The 17,836-nt window shown below is 33.8% G+C and overlaps 1 protein-coding gene across 1 annotated transcript; it reads right to left on the bottom strand.

The window, feature by feature from the left end:
- Positions 1–3,773: 3,773 nt before the first annotated feature.
- Positions 3,774–5,325, bottom strand: LOC143227224 (solute carrier family 35 member G1-like). The gene has a single exon (XM_076458707.1). The coding sequence runs from the start codon at positions 5,231–5,233 to the stop codon at positions 4,166–4,168; it is 1,068 nt and encodes a 355-aa protein (XP_076314822.1). The 5' UTR covers positions 5,234–5,325; the 3' UTR covers positions 3,774–4,165.
- Between the last annotated feature and the right edge of the window lie 12,511 nt (positions 5,326–17,836).

The raw sequence follows: 17,836 nt of genomic DNA, 5'->3' as shown, positions 1-17,836 counted from the left end.
CGAAAGTAGTTTTCTACGGTAACAGAGTTTTTTAATCATATTCTAAGGAGATATGGAGTTATTACGAACCCAACAAAGACAGTTGCTTTCAGAGACTGTCCTCCATCTAGACCAAGCACGAAATCCACAGTTTATTGTCATATGTCAATGATTTATGGCCGTCTTCTACACAGTAGAAGTGCCATTGTTTGCCTTTACGAAAAGTTAGACACATTTTGAATGAAGCAAACAATGTGATGAAGTATTCCTTTAGTGGATGCTCCAGTGTTAGCCTATTCATGCCAATTCAGCAAATTTCTGTGAGACACCAGTACCAGTTACAATAAAATCTAAGCAGTGTTACCTCATTTGCAGGATTGAATAGAGCATAAATGTTAATCATAAATTATAATTCCCAAAGTTCGATACTATATCATGAATAAGGAAGTACACATAAACACCAGTTCTCTATAAAAGGGTTAACTCTTGGTATAACCTTTTTCGATAAAGATCAAAGCTTTGTTCAGACAATTTCTCTGTGTTTAGTGTAGAGTCATGCCCCTTTACGTGTTAAAAACTATAGAGTATTAAATTGTTTGATTGTCCAGAAATAGTATGAAATAAATCGACATGGAAAGAACAATAGAGTTCCCCTAGCGGTTTACATCGAGAATCCTTAAACACCAGACAAGAGAAATCGCTGTTTCAGAAACGTTTAGTGGCGGACACCGAAAAATTACTACCCAAGAGGACTATATTTTAATCAGGCTAACACATCAAGGTTGAAGGAAGTATTGTAACACTTTACGAGAGGAATGACATAAACAGGATTTTCAGAAGAAGAGTGTATAGAAAACTAACCAAACAAGGTTATTTTACAAGAAGGCCCATCTTAAAACCGATATTAACCAGAATTTAATACTACCACTGTGTTACTTGAGGAGACAGCATGTCAACTTTGAGCCAATAAGCTGGCAACATGCTATCTTTTCAAATTAGTTCTATTTGTGGCATCTTAAAGTTGATAATAGTATTCGCGTTTGTTATCAGGGGATGGTGCAGTAAATCATGGCAGAAAATCTGTTTTTCATATTCTCCAGGGAAAAGCTAATGGTGCCTCTTATAAGCATTACATAGACACGATATTTCTGCCATATGCTAGGGCCATGTCTGAAAATAACTTTATGTTTCAGGATAACAATGTCAATGTCCACAATGTGCATATTGTAAGGATTATTTCGATCTACTGGACGTTACAAGCTTGCTACGACTAGCAAAGTCTTGGGGTGGTAATCCTATTAAGAACTATTGGGCAGAGCTGAATCGAAAATTCGCGAACCAATATTGTAAAACAGCTACTGTAGTCGTATTACAGCGCCCTCTAGTGAAAGTTGAGATGAGATCACGGTGGATTACACGAATAACCTCGTTGACAGCATGGCTCTTTGTTTTAACGAAATGATTAGAACATACTGAATGTTTAATATGAACTGATATAAAGTGACAAATACTATTTATAATGCTTTACCGGTATATTTTGTCTTCATATATGTCTTGATAACATTTTGTTGTGATAGGTGAAATGCTGAATTACACATCTTTCTACAGGTGTCTGAAAAAATATTTATTGTTCTGGTAAATCGTGTACGATGTTCATCATACAAACTACATAAGTTTATGTTTACTTGATTTAATTGTGTTAAGCGTATTTGTGCTCCGTCGTGATAAAAATGATCTTATTTATTACAATATATGCAAACATTTTGGTGAAGACAGTATCATATGAAACAAATAAGCTAGAAATATTAAAGCAAATCAACTGTTATAACTACTTTTTGACATCTTAAACATTTAATTCAAAGAAGTTAATACACTTTTTTGTAACTGGGGGCATATTTTTTTTAATCTTTACTGTTTTAAGATCAGTAATAATTTTAGAGATCAGAACAATTAATTGTAGGGTTTGATTACCTGTGGTGAATAGAGTGCATGCATCCCATTGTGTCGTTTTAAAATAAAACGACAACAAACTTTTTATTATCCACTGAAGTCCATTGAAAGTCTAAAAATACACTTATCTTATATGATACTAGATATCCCGGGATATTCATTTGTTTTATACCTTAAGTAACACAAGATCAATTCTTGCTACCTTAATGTTATCTCTTTTCCACCCACCTTATCTACCTAATAAAATATAAGGATACATAATGGTACTCAGAAATCTCAAACACCACGTGCTGCGTCAGAGGTTTCCAATACGTTGTTCCAGTGATCAGAAATTAGCCATCCTTAGAGCTCACATGGAAATTGTTAGAAAAGAAAATTTAAAGAAGCAAACTACATCATCACTTATGAAATTAGATATAAGATAACATCAATTAATGTTGAAATAGTACGAGAAAGGAGCGACCCTTTGGTCAGTCTCTTAAACAAATAGGAATTTATAGAATTATGGTATTAGAAAATGTTTGTAGTAAGAAGCTATAGTGTTTATCATTCTAAGATAATTGGAAGGGTGAGGCTACAAGACTCACTATGGAACATATGTATATTCTGAAATATGGGAACATGTAACATGTGCAAGGTTATCAGGAAAAGGATCAGTTGGAGATCGGTGTGGAAAAGGAATATAAAAGACAGGAACGTATCTATATTCTGAAATATGGGAACATGTAACATGTGCAAGGTTATCATGAAAAGGATCAGTTCGAGATCGGTGTGGAAAAGGAATATAAAAGACAGGAACGTATCTATATTCTGAAATATGGGAACATGTAACATGTGCAAGGTTATCAGGAAAAGGATCAGTTCGAGATCGGTGTGGAAAAGGAATATATAAGACAGGATTAGAATGTAGGTATATATATGAGAGAGAATGGATAGTAATTCAATCTGAACACATAAAACAGAAAACACTGATGATATGCTATATATCAAGAAAGTAAATGAGACATTCTTAGAATAAAGCAAACTTAACACACAACACAAGCATTGGAATTCAACAAATTTCGCTTATAAAATGAAATACAGTTACGTATTAAAATAGCTAAAACTAACCTATTACTCACGTAATAAACATATTAATACAAAAAAATTATTTAAAAGATAGTACACAGTAAAGACTAAAATGTCATTAAATCACAGAACATGAACTGGTGGCTGACTGGTAAGTGTATCTCGGAAAATAAAACATAATTCATAGAACAAACCATTTATGAAAAAAGTTAAAAATAACATATTACAAAAGATATTTAAAACCGTATTAAAAATGTAATAATAGATCCATCTGAAACCCAAAGTATGACATAGTATGATATGTTAAAAAGTTCTAGACTTATCACGATATATTATTACATTGGTTCTTTAAAAAAGTAAAAGTATGTTAAAAACAGAAAACAGTTATTTACTAATGAGTCCAAATAACAATATTTCAATCTGAAAAAAATAAACGTTCGAGACTTCTTGCTTACAATGACACGTGTATTTTACCCTTTCACTCTCACATAAGATACATCATCAGTCCTTTTTCAATCACTACTAAAAATTATAGTTGGTCCTATAAATGCATAATAATATACTGGACATAATGATCGAACATGGTACTCAAAGGACCAAATCAATGAGCCCTTTGAAGGAAATATATATAAACGATATACAAATGAAATAACCCTATTTATAGACATCAAATTCACTGAGATATACTAAACATCAAATGGATAATAGTAATCATTATTGTCACAACTCAATATTTTTACTAAACCCTCTCCTCCTAAGATAATATATTTTATAATATTGCCTCATCGGAACACTTTAAAAGATAGAGAATAATTGGTATACTGCTAAAAAATACAAAGAAGTCCTCATTTTTATTTGCTAGATCCATGAAATTTTATACCAATCAATGGATAAAATAGTTTTTCCAGGACAACTGTTACCTTTCGATATGTGTATAAAATTGTTTGCTACTCGGACCACCTCACGTTGTGTGTAGGTTAACTAACTCTGCGGACACCAAATGTCAGCCTTTTTTTAAAGTATATTTTTATTGAGAGTTAATAAATAACATATGTACCAAACCAAAGTGACGGTATTTTCGAATTAGAAACGAACAATTTAATTCCGATAAAAAGACACCAATGAGTCAAACTATACGTGAATTACATTAAGCAGGATAGCGTTTTTCTTATTGGTGCATTAGTGATATGAAGTATTTGTGTAAACTGCTAAGTGTAATACATAAAATAACTACTGATACACCTGAGATGCTCCAAATGTCTGGAATTTCTTTGAAGAAAAACAATTGCCAACAGAAAAGAAAAGTAATGTGAGAGGCTGCTCTAACGACAGAAACTATTCCAGCTTGTTCTAGTTGTAGCCCTTTATAGAGAAAAGTTATTCCAGCTATCTCGATCAAGGAACAGAATACAATTAACAATGATGGCTCTCCACACGGTATGACTGGAAGCTCTCCCTCTGATAACATAATGAATAAGCTCATAATTATACCAACCCATCCATAGTTAAACAATATCACGGAACTCTGAGTGTCTTTCAGCCAGCGAGTACAAATAATGTTCAAGGCGCTAAATATTGTGGAACAAAAGGCTAAAGAAACTCCAAAAATTCGATCTGATAAAGTAATACTTGATAATTTACCACTCATCTTTAGTTCTAAGGGAACTTTTGATACTAATACAACTCCTACAATAACTAGTATTGCGGATGTTACCTGCAGAAATCCAAGAGGCTCTTTCAAAATTATTCTTGACAAAACAGCTACGATAACTGGATAACTGAAGATGATTACAGTAGCTTCGGCAATGGGTAAAGAGTGGAATGCACAGTATCTCGTATACACTAACAGTACACTAAGAACGCTTCGAATTAGTATCATTTTCCTTGTAGAACGTGGTCCAAGAGGATGCGATTTTTTAAAAAACAGAAGTGGAATACTATATACTGTTATAAAAACAGAATTAACCCAAAGCACTTTTGAAGAACTTACATTTTTCAAATGCTTTACAATAAGAAATCCTGTAGAAATGCACAGATTAGCTAATATAGTAAATAATAAACCTTTATACAAAAATAAAAGTCTTAAATAGAAATACATTTTTTCTTTGTCAAGAATCATCTGGAAACTTTCGTCTTCGTCAGACAGAACATCGTTTGAGAAACTATCTTCTTTTTGTTTGATACCACTGGTGTTACTAGTTTTGGAACTACGTTTATTCAAACGTTTGGTAAACATTTTTGTTATTTGTAGTCGTATGACCACTTCAAGATACTTTCTCTTCCACCTGTACGAAATAAAGCAATCGAAATGGTAATTAACGGATATTATGCAGCGTAAGAAAAACAAATATAAAAAGGTGTTTACTTATTTATTTAGGTGTTCTTGTTTGTTTGTTTTGGAATTTCGCACAAAGCTACTCGAAGGCTATCTGTGCCAGCCGTTCCTAATTTAGTAGTGTAAGACTAGAGGGAAAGCAGCTTGTCATCACCACCCACCGCCAACTCTTGGGCTACTCTTTTACCAACAAATAGTGGGATTGACCGTCACATTATAACGCCCCCACGGCTGGGAGGGCGAGCATGTTTGGCGCGAACCCGCGACCCTCGGATTACGAGTCGCACGCCTTACGCGCTTGGCCATGCCAGGCAAGTTAGGTGGTCTGCTGAATAAAGTTTTGGAAAGAAGTATTCAAAGACAAAATGTGCAACAAAGACTCCGCAATTACAATGTTGAAACATTGTACAGGACGTAAACATGTTTAACTTTCATTTTTAGTTGGTTTTTGGTACTAGTACTTTTGTCTGTTTCATTTTTCTATCTGAACGGGAGTTTATATGATACTCAGGCTTAACATTGAGATACCTATAAGTTTCATGTTTTTTCATTTCTAATCTTGAGGTATTAACTTTAGGAAAGGCAGCTAGACAGGAAAACTTGATGACGCGAGGATTTTATTCAGTTCTTGGAACTGAATAATTATACTGACTTTCATTCTTAAAATGAACGCAAAGCAGAAAGTACAGATCGTGTTTAGTGTTGTCGAGACACGAACCTTAAACTTCGATCACAGCCAAGCGCGCTAACCATAGATCATGCCCGGCCCTTGGTCGGTGCTGGAAGAATTATTTTCATAATTTAAATATATGCAACACCGTTGAAAATTGTGTGAAATTTGGTAACTTGATACATTCTTAAAATGGTGCAATATGCTGTACAAGCCATGAAAATTTTTGACTGCTATAAATACCTAGTACTGGGTTAGGGTGCTGCATGTGATGGTTTCTATGCAATTCATGAGAACTTCACCTACCATTCATATCTCATAATTCTCCTAGACCATCAGTAATTCAAGCCATATATGCCTTGAAACATACACTCCAGTATATCTATGAATTTTGAGATTACTTATCATTGCAATGATACATCTTCGTCAGTATATGATTCTCAAATGAAATGTTGCAGAGTGGCCGTTAGAGTTTCACTAGCCATTTACCTACCTCATAGTTCATGGAATGGATTGAAAACAAGGATGTATCTCTCATTTAAGCTTTTGATAACAAAATTTCTTTCCTATTCTCGTCCGTATTCGCCAATTAAGGCTACATGTAACTGCTTGTTATAATCTAAACTGCATCAGAAAATGTAATGGAAGAGGCAACACATTCCAAATAACCTCTACAATAGTAACCACAACATGCAGGTTCTGGAAATGTTCTGAAATAAAATGAACAAGGAAAAAGGAACATAAGTGAATTAATAAAATTATATATTTATTCACTGATAAAATGTACATATAAACTAAACTGGTCAGGTGCTAGTTTATTATGTTGCTTCAATTAGGTGAGAAGAGGATAAAAATGATGTCTACCAGCGAGGAAGAGGATTACTAGAAAGATAATATTAGTCACATTTTTAAATATAACAAAGACATGGTGACATGTCTAGCGTTCCTGATATTACATACGTTGTTCACCACTCCTGCTAAATATGTTCTTATTTTTATCATTCCTAGGATTGTTTGTTTTGAATTTCTCGTCAAGCTGCACGAGGACTACCTGCGCTGTCTTTCCCAGGAATGAGTATGATTGCAATATAAAAGCATAACATGGAAACAGGAAAAGATAGTATAAGTCCTGTTGAAGAGACTCTATGGCACGTAACCATTATCTAAAATAGAGGATTAATGCTAGAGTATTACCTTTTCACCTCTTCCCTATAATGATAAAAATTGTTTGTCTTGTATGTTTAGTTCTACATGAATATAGAAGTAGGCAAACATGTGCAAGGCAAGCAGATGTGAAAAGAGTTTACACTATTCACAGATGGGGTGCGTTGTGTTTGTTTTGATCAACCTGAAAGGAACGTACAATCTGTTCTAATATAATTATTAGTGCATCCTGAATATACATGAATCAAATGCAAAGCAAAATATTAATGTAGCAGTAGAATATGCTCCAAATAAAGACAAGAACAAATATGAAATGAAGAACAAGTTTTACTTGAAATTATATACGTAAATAAAAGCATTTTGTTTTCTGTTTAGCGAGAGAATTAAATCTATAATAACTGAACGTTGGAAATACAGTTAGTTTAAATTACTATAGCATAGCCTCAGGACGATTTACATACACTATTGTTCAAAATAGCAACATAAAAAAAGAAAATAATTGCTATGACAAAATTGGAAAAAAGGAATTTCATAAATAATTTACAAGCACTAAAAGTGGTATTCAATAATTCCTAATATTTGGGACTAGGTAAAGTACAAAGGCTTAAAAAAGAGAGAAAGAACTGACCAATCTAACAACAATATTGCCCATACTTTATTCTACTTTTATCAAGTTCACGTTCATACTAAAATCCACGGAAATTTTGGGTAAAGAATTATCTTATTTTAAGTTGTATTTGTTATTGAATATTTATTTCTTCGTAAATTATTTTTCTATTAAAGAGCATTTATTATTATAAAACGCTAGTGGCACAATGGCATGTCTGCGGACTAATGCCACTAGAAACTGGGCTTTAATACTCGTGGTGGGCAGACAACAGATAGCCCGTTGTGCAACTTTTGTGCTTAACAACAAAGAAACATAAAAAAATCATAATAAAATAAATGATATGTATCTGTAGTGCATGTATTTACTGAGTGCATGCTTTATGTTGACTTTAAATAAATTCGATAATTGTTACAATGACCGTTGTAACTGTAGCGTTTCAGTTAGATATTACAAATATTTGGAATTTAGCTTGTCTTGTTTTCTAAACCACTGAAACCAATACTGAATAGATTTATGATGATCTTAATAACTGAATAATATAATATGAATACAATATAAATAATATATTTTTATTATATTCCTGTGCAGCTTCACTCCTTGAATTGGTTGGAATTAAGCACAATTCTACACAGTGGGCTGTCTGTGATCTGCCCACTACGCATATCAAATCCAGGTTTCTAGCGGTGTGAATTTACAGACATACTGCTGTGCCACTGGGGATCCTCAGAAACTTGATTATTTGAGAGAAACATTGTAAAAGTATCTATAAAATAATACTTACCCAGAATAGTTGGTGATTCATTAACTTCTTTGAAATATCTTACGTTGAGATTACAAAGAAACAAGACGCCATGGTTACAGAGAAACAATATGTTTTGTGGTTAACACAGAAATAACATGATTAGTTTATAGTTTATAAAGGAACAACACAGTTTGTTAAGGTTTACAGAAAACTAATGTGTTATTTAGACTGAAATAATCTGTTACAAGACCAAGAGGTCACAGAGAAACAACATGTTGCTATTTATTTCCAGAGAAATATCGTGTTACTGTTACCTGGAAAACACTTTTATTGCTAAATGAAAAGTGGGACTATCCTGAGTGATATTTTATAATAATAAATGAAACAACGCTACACATACAGTGTGGTTACAAACAGCATATTTATTGCACAAATCTTAGAATATTATATCCTAAAATGATTGATATTAGAATTACACGAGAGTCGTAATTTTATTACTACATACTTTTTCAACAGGGGTGCGAGCATCACCTTGTAGCCTGCATGCCAGACTGCGGATCTAAAGGCTCAAAGCTTAAGCTCCAATATTTCACTGAACACGTTCTGTTTTATCAATTTTAATTTAAAGGTTAAAAGTATTTACTTAAATATTAGGCGTATCTGACCTAGCTTTTAGTCAATGTGACGCATAAATACAGTTTACATTACAAATTCCAAATATCTGTTGGGTTAATTTTTAAGTAGAACACGGAAATTAAATAACGTAATAATTAACATGGAATACAACCTGAGGTAAGTTATTCCATGAATTAGTAAATTTCAAAGAAACGATTAAAGGTAATTGCTAGCTCTTACGTCAGGATATTTATATTTAAAATTTTAAGTTATCTTTAGGGGTTTATTTATAATACTTGCAACTCTATATTAAGAAGTTTGTTAAATAAATGCAAAAACACGTGATGAGACATCTACGTGTTATAGACCTTACAAGAAATGAAATGTGCTACAACTTTTTAACTGCTATCTTAGTTAATTATAAACGTATTACATTATTTTAAGATGTTACATTACCGACATATTTCTAACGACACACTTTCATCATATCTAAGCAGAAAAAATAACTTGCCTTTTTGTAGGAAATGATGTTATCCCGTTCTCTTATATATTTTCTGTATTTGTGTCGTAGCTCTGAACGATTAATTTATCAAATATTGTGCACTCTGAAGACAGCTGTGAAAAAGTATATACGTTTGTTTTAATACTGTGTGAGAGTGTTTGATGTATCTTTCATGCAAAGGAAATATTACAGGTGTTTTTCCTGCTGTAACGTGTTTTCTGACGCAGTTAGATCAAGTATGCAATGGACTAGAATATAAAATGTTTGTTTTTAATTTCACTTGGTTCTAAGTAAAACAAACTTATATTTAACTTTCAATTTAAATTTTTGCACTGTGTTAAATATCGGTTCTATATAATTAGTTCGCAAAGAGAAATGTTATATGAAAATGAAAGTAGAGTTTAGATGATTAATTTACAAAATACAGGACTTCAGTTTGGTCTTCAGGATCTCCGTTTTAGTCTTCTTTCATATCAGATCCTTCTGATATCTGCGGTGTTTGTTTTTGATTAATTATGATTAAGTTTCGAAAGGGATATAGTTTACATAAAAAAAATCTATAGGATTATACTTTCCACAAATGTATTTATTTTTTATTATAATGCGTTTTTCTTCCCTTAGGGATAAATTAAATTATTTTATAATATTTGGTTTTATTTAAGAAACAATTGAAGTTTAACATTTCATTTCGAACTAGATTCATATAAGGTTGTTGTTTGGCGTTTATTAGCGCAAAGCAACTAAGCTATCTGAGCCGAACGACTGGTAAAAAATTAAAAAAAAAAATAAATTATTAAAATAGGAAAATAGGAATCACGTTAAAACGAAACAAAGACCAATTTTCGAATTAAAAACTTAAATAGAATCAAAAAGACCAATGGCCTTTAAAAATTTAAAAACACAACTGAGGTGAACAGTATCACCTTCTCCAATGACATTGTTCATCGTCAGGGGTGAACCTATGGTAAACATATATCTAAAATGGTGCCTTCGCTCACAGTCGTAACGACAGAATGTCAGCAAAATGTGAGCTATTGTGACTTGAGTGTCACCCAGACCACACATTGTGCACAGCGATGGCATTAATCTTTATGCTGAAAAGTGTGACACACAAGATACAGCCCTGAAGAATTCTCTAAGTTCCTGTAGGAAAGAACGGGAAAATGTCAAACACACACTACCTTGCAATCACAAGTCCATTAAAAATATTTAATAAAAATGAACAAATGACCACTCAACCCATATGAGTGGAGGTCTTGCAAAATGCCGTATGTAGTATCGTAAGCCTTTTCAAGACAAACAATACTAACACAAGACGTTGTTGCTTGAGAAAGACTTCTCTGATCGATGGTTCAAACCGAATTAGGTGGTCCACAGCTGAGCACTGTAGTCAGAATCCATGCTGTGTGAGCTAGAGGAGGTTGTTTGATTTGAGGAACCAAATAAGACGTGCATTAACCATCCTCTTTATGATCTTACAGAGACAGCTTGTCAAATGAAGTAAACAGTAGTAGTTTAAAGGTATTTTGGATCCTTCCCATGCTTAGAGAAAGGAACAACGATAGCTCAGTGCCAAGTATCAGGAAAAGCATTCGCTTGCGAGATTTGGTTAAAAACAACCAAAAGAATAGCAACTGATGTAGGAGAAAGATGGAACAGCATCTCGTAATGAGCGTCATCTGTCTGATTAATATACTACCGGACCGATAAAGAGCAAACTTGAGTTTTACTAGTGTGCAGGGGTAATTATAGTCATAGAGACGATCAGCTTGAAAAAAAAAGAGGTGATTTCTCTGCCCGATTCTTATTGGCTAAAAAGGTGGGGATGAGGCAAAAGTGCGAGATGCAGGAGAAAAGCTCTTGTCGAAAGTATTAGCGACACTCTGGGCATCAGTAACTTCCTCGCCATTGGAGAGCAAGATTGAAAGGGGGCGAAAGTATAGTGCTCACCTTCAGAATCATATCTCATCAAGGTCTCATATGACCTTGAAATTGGTGGTAGAAAAGATGCTAGTTGTGAACTTAATCGGAGATTCCTTCTATCTTTGACATCTTACGTGCCGAACATGCACACAGACCTACTGGAAAATTATGTGTTTTAAAAGTTTGAGATTTCCACGTAAGTTACCCAGGGCCCGTTTTTGAGCCTTCCATGCCATATGGCAAGCAGGATTACACCACGGGCGAGGACACTGTGGAAAACGTGTCGAGGTTTTAGGAATAGGCTGACTAGCTCCTTAGACAATACAGTAAACTACTGCTGTCACACAGTCGTCTGTTGACGGTTTACAGACGGCGGCAGGATCAAGTTCCTATATAGTAGTGAAAGAGGACCACTTGGCCTGGTCCAGCTTCCACCACAGCCACTCTCTCTCAAAATGATGGGAAAATGATCATTGTCACCGTCAACCCCCAAGAGAAATGAGAGAAAAGTGAATGGAAGCAGATAGAGAGATTAATGGCAGTAAAAGACTGACTAGGTGCATGAAAATATGTATAAGAATCAGAATTGAAGAAAGAACGGTTGTGATCCAAGAGAACACGCGATAGAAAATGATCCCTCCCATCAATATCAGTACCACCACAGCAGGGATAATGTCCATTAAAGTCCCCAGGATTAAAAAGAGAGATGGTAAGTGTTTACTGAGATCATTAAGGTTTGATTCATCATAGGTCTTTCCAGGAGACTGGTAGAGAGAACAAACAGTGATGGTATACCCCAAGAAAACACAAATGGCTACAGCCTCTAAAGCTGTATCGAGTGGCAAAGATAAGGTGAGCACATGCTGATCGACCAACGGTGTAACCCTTCTATGCACTCGTCCATCACACAACTTGTCGTTTCTGTACAATAAAACTGCCAAAGGGTGACTGTATCAACAGGTTTCACAAATATTTAATGTAGGGAAAGATACACAGGATGGTAAGAACCAGTTAGCGTTTCCACATCATCCAAATTAGAATGCAATTCTCGAAATGTATTGAAGAAGTTAAATATTGCTGTTCATAATCTTCAAGATGTCGTCGTTTACCTATGATCTGTTTTTGTTATTTCATATTTATTTTTATTTAAAGGATCCACAATAAATGTTAATGCCCACTGATTCAACCCACCACGGATCCCTAGCAGGAAACGCACTACAATGCCAAAGAAAGACATTGCAGCAACACCAGGATTTCATGAGCACTATAACCAAACACCAGCATCAGAGACGATGACAACAACACCTGTTGATAACGTCCAGCATTGGTACTTGGTTGACCCTAGTCCAAACATGACCAGCCAATTGACCCTGGGGCTACCCAAGGTCACTCGTCTATAGGAACTCAAAGCCAAACTATTGTGTTAGGATTGGACCTATCAACCACCAGGATCATTTCCTCCCCTTCACGGGTCGCCACACACGGCAAACACATGGATGGATGCTAAGATCCTAGAGGAAGTAAACTGAAAATGCAGAACCCTCTATGGGAGGACCCTTCACCATGTGCAGGAATTCATACCGAGGGGATCTCATATAAGGGTATCACTATGTGCATAGTAATAAAACTCACGCAGTTTGAGACTGATTCGTATAAGGACCGAAAATAAAGCTATAATTAATAATTTTTGTTTCATAAGATTGGATTAATGCATTTTCATATTATCGTATAAAGACTGATAATATACTTATTCTTATTAATTTTAGCATAATAGAAAACTAAAGCTTTTCGAACTCGCTTTCTTTGAAAGTTTTATTCTTGAACTTACTGAATTTTAAGTTTAAAATGTTTAGACATGTGTACATATGAATTAGCTTGGAAATACTACTGACAATATCTTTACTCTGTTGAAAACTCAGAAACAAACCATATGGATATTTTTTATGTAAGTTACTCTTGGGCTACTCTGACCGTCACGTTATAACGCTGCCACAGCTGAAAGGGCGAGCATGTTTGGGGCAACGGGGATGCAAACCTGCGACCCTCAGATGATGAGTCACATTCCTTAACCCATCTGGCTATGCCGTACCTTGTATTGTTCGAAATCTATAAACGTTCCTGGTCAAACATCTGTAGTTTTCCACTAAGCATTCTCAAAGGCAAAGTTAGTATTTAACTTAAAGAGCACTGAACGATTTATTAAGGAGAACAACAGATATACCATCTGTCATCTTAAAGAATATTATGAGATTACGTGTACTGTGGTTCGGCTTGAGAACGATGTGTTTTCTTAGTATTCCCATTTCTTAACGTTGGTTGTAATTTATTATTAGATATAGTTTCTAAAATTAATATATCACAACCGTATCTCCAGGATTCTATTCTTTATTATAACTTGACATTTCTTATTGCTTCTTTGGCAGATTTCCTTCCTCAAAAGAATACAACTTTTTTGCTCAAGTTGGACTTATTCGGATCTAAAGTACATTTTCAAAGAAACACTCGTTTTATGCGCTTAATAGTTACTGACATGTCGATTTCAATAGAAAAATAAAATTCAAAAGAACTTTCAAAAGATAATGCTTCGTGAGTGCTAATTTACCCCCCGCTAGTACAGCAGTAAGTTTACGGTAAAAGCAGGAGCTCGATTCCCCTCGGTGGGCTCAGCAGATAGCCCACTATGGCTGTGCTATAAAAAACACACACAGTGCTTATTTAAAATGAGTTATTATGCAGGCAGTCAAAAACATATTTATATTTTAATACTAGATGTTAAAATTACAATCTATAATTACTATTACAACAGAAATGTAATGTTTATCGATAAATATCGTCGTCGTCGTTTGTCATTACATAGATGGTGCGGTGTTTTGGTGTTGATTTTATTTTAGTGTAAAGCAACACAATGGGGTATCTACGCTCTGTCTGCGGCGAGAAATCGAAACCCTGATTTTATCTCTGTTACTATAGAAACACACACTGGCTTACAACCTATTTTCTTTTTCTATATACTATAAAATTTACTCCTAAGAATTTTAATATGCCTCGTCTTATCCTTCATGGCGTCGTTTTTTGATGCGTAAAGTTTTGGTTGACTTATAATTTCAGTAATGGTTGAACTGGTATTCTTGTGAGCTTAATCATTTGTACAGTCAGATTATTATATTTATTAGTACTCTTGTAAGTTTAATTACTGTATTCTCAGAAGAATCATCTTTGTTAATTATATTCAGTTCCTTGATTAAAATAGGTGTATTTTAGATATTCTGTGAAGGGTTACAGGCTGAACAAGCGGGGATAGTTTACATTGTTTGAACATATTATCAGGTTACTTTACTTTCCTGCTGAAAAAACAAATGTTCAAATATTTGGAGTATTTCATGTATAATAATATTTATTTCTTGTATTATATGTGGCAGCTTGAGTAAATGTAACTTACCTTGGATGAGCCAGTGAGTAAAACGTTTTTGTATTTAATGTACAAGATCTTTTCGTATCCCTTCATATATTTTATTTCAACCTGAAAAATATTCGCTATTTTCAAGCGATTTTATTTAGTTTAGTTTTTCACACGTTAAAAAAAATTATGTATAAGCTCTAACACTAAAATTGGTTTAGAAAAATTACCACAGAATCTTAATTATTTATCTAAAGCGTTGTTTCGGTGAAGTTTCTTCAACTTTACATGAAAATAATATTTTTTCAACAACATATGTTCAGTTCCTTTGGAATTATGAGCATTTTTTATTCTAATGGTATGCGTAACTAGACACGTTTGTTCAGATCAGGTATGTATCTGTTTCTACATACTCAAAACTTTCAAAATTTAAAACTACATATTCCTTATAGCACACGTAGAATTCTGGTATTCTTATCAGTTGTTCATGTACTTCATACTTGAAGGATTATATATTATTTCGCAAGATCTGCTCCATTGTACACAGTATCACCTGTACTACAATTCATTAAAAAATAAAACACGTTTATTGTAACCATTGTACAATGTTGTCAGTCATACATTTTGTATTACGCTACACGAATGCTATAAAACATAATATTTATTTTATCAGTACAATATTTTATTTTTCTTGAGTTGGATAATACGAATTTATTTTTATAAACATTGAAAATTAAAAATGTACGAGCATTTATTACAAATGAACAAAACTAATTTAATAATATTTTTATAAAACTGAAAAAGATTACGAAAATAGACAAGATGATAAGCGCAAGTGTACCCTTTCAACTACCGAGACTACCCACTCTATAACAACACAGTAGGTATATGATAAGTTTTAAAGCGTATAGTGCTAAAATTCAGGATTCGATTCCCCATGGTGAACACATCAGGTAGCCCTATGTGTCACTGCTCTTAGACGAAAAACAGCCTACTTTTCACTGTTCATTTCACTTAAGTGTATTATTTATCAAGTATTGGCAGAAAAGTTAGTTAGTTTAAAGAAGGTTGCGCCATCTGATGTCAATAGGGTTAACTAGACCTATTATAATATAATTTGGTCAAGGTGACAGCAAATCTCTTTAACACATTGATGGCTATTCTGAAAGACCTAATTCGATAATTTCAATGAGACAAAGTTTTATTGATTCCTGACATTTAAATGTGCTAAGTTTAGTAGTATTAGAAATGTATTTCTGTATCGTTTTAAATACCTCGGTATAAATCATATCGTAGAGCTTACTCTCCTTTGTAGGATTGTTTTTGAATTTCGCACAAAGCTACTCGAGGGCTACCTTGCTAGCCGTCCCTAATTTAGCAGTGTAAGATTAGAGGGAAGGCAGCTAGTCATCACCACCCACCGCCAACTCTTGGACTACTCTTTTACCACCGAATAGTGGGATTGACCGTCACATTATAACGTCCCCATGGCTGAAAGGGCAAGCATGTTTAGTGCGACCAGGATTCGAACCCGCAACCTTCAGATTACGAGTCGAACGCCTTGACCCACCTGGCCATGCCGGGTCTGCCTTTTGTAGGAGAGTAAGAAGACATTTGTAAGTAGAGTTATGACTCAATGAATCTGAGAACGTGTGATAATTATTTGTGAGTACATAAGATATAACTGTATTTCTATATTACGTATTTTCACTCACTGAATATAGTGTCTTGTTTATTACGCTTGACTAATACATTATGTATCTTTCGACGTATTCAAAGTATAAACTACTTTTAATAATTTTATTCAAAAAGAGGGGTATTGGTATTATTTATGTGTGACTTCAGTGAAAGAGCATTAATATTTGTATCTTTTAGTTGATTCTATGTGTAATTATGGTAAAGAAACTGCATGGCTGTACGTTTAGGGCTCAGTAAATGTAAATATTGTCGATGATTTTGTGAAACACATTTTATTGTTTAGAATATCTATGTGAAAGAACTGTCATTGGTAGTTATAATGTTAGTACAGTGAGATTATATTAACATATCTTAATTTCATGTTTTATTATGATAAAATATTTTTGTGTATTATGAGTTTAGTTTATGTCTGGGCCAAGATAGTATAAAATACTTTAATTGTTAAATGATGTATTTTGCTGAGTTAACGCACTTGAAAAAGGATATACTAAGTTATGATATAAATAGAGTTTAAGGTGCAGGTGTTATTGAATTTTTTAAATGGGTTCTTATTGTTTTTTGAATTAACCAATTTCATAAAGATTGTGTTCTATATATTATATGTTAACATCGAGAGATGTTAGTAACTGTAATTTTTGTGTATACCATTTTTGTGTGTATGTGTGTAACAATATTTTGATATTAAATTAAAGTTTGTTGTGTTCGCCTTTATCTGTATCTTACTTTGTCATCTTGCCCAATGTTGGCATTAAAAGTCGAGTTTAGCTTTCTGTAATTATTCCGTTTTAAAAAAATAATTTAATAGCGTGTTAGCTAACAGCTAGTATGTATGCATTCCAATGTTATTTGCTGCCTTCTATTCTGTATCAAGTATTTTTTAATATTTGTAATGTATTACGTGAAAGGAGTTTTCATGACCGAATGTGCCCCCCCCCCCAGTAGCACAGCGGTGTGTCTGCAGATTTACAACGCTAGAAACCGGATTTCGATACTCGTGGTGGGCAGAGCACAGATAACCTATTGTGGTAGCTTTGTGTTTGACTTGAAACAAACAAATAATTAATAAATGTGTGAGTTTGTGTAGTGTTTTGTATGTACACAATATTTACTCAGGTGCTCAGTTTCTTTCTCATTGATAACTTCATTACAAAAAGAGTTTGAGAGATCTCTGATTTTCAGAGCT

This window comes from Tachypleus tridentatus, chromosome 9, assembly GCF_004210375.1.
Source record: "Tachypleus tridentatus isolate NWPU-2018 chromosome 9, ASM421037v1, whole genome shotgun sequence".
Classification (NCBI taxonomy): Eukaryota; Metazoa; Arthropoda; class Merostomata; order Xiphosura; family Limulidae; genus Tachypleus; species Tachypleus tridentatus.
This window is presented reverse-complemented; position numbering and strand designations above follow the sequence as displayed.

Coding starts and splice junctions, on each gene's coding strand:
- LOC143227224 (XM_076458707.1), bottom strand. CDS start 5,233: ATGTTTACCAAACGTTTGAATAAACGTAGTTCCAAAACTAGTAACACC.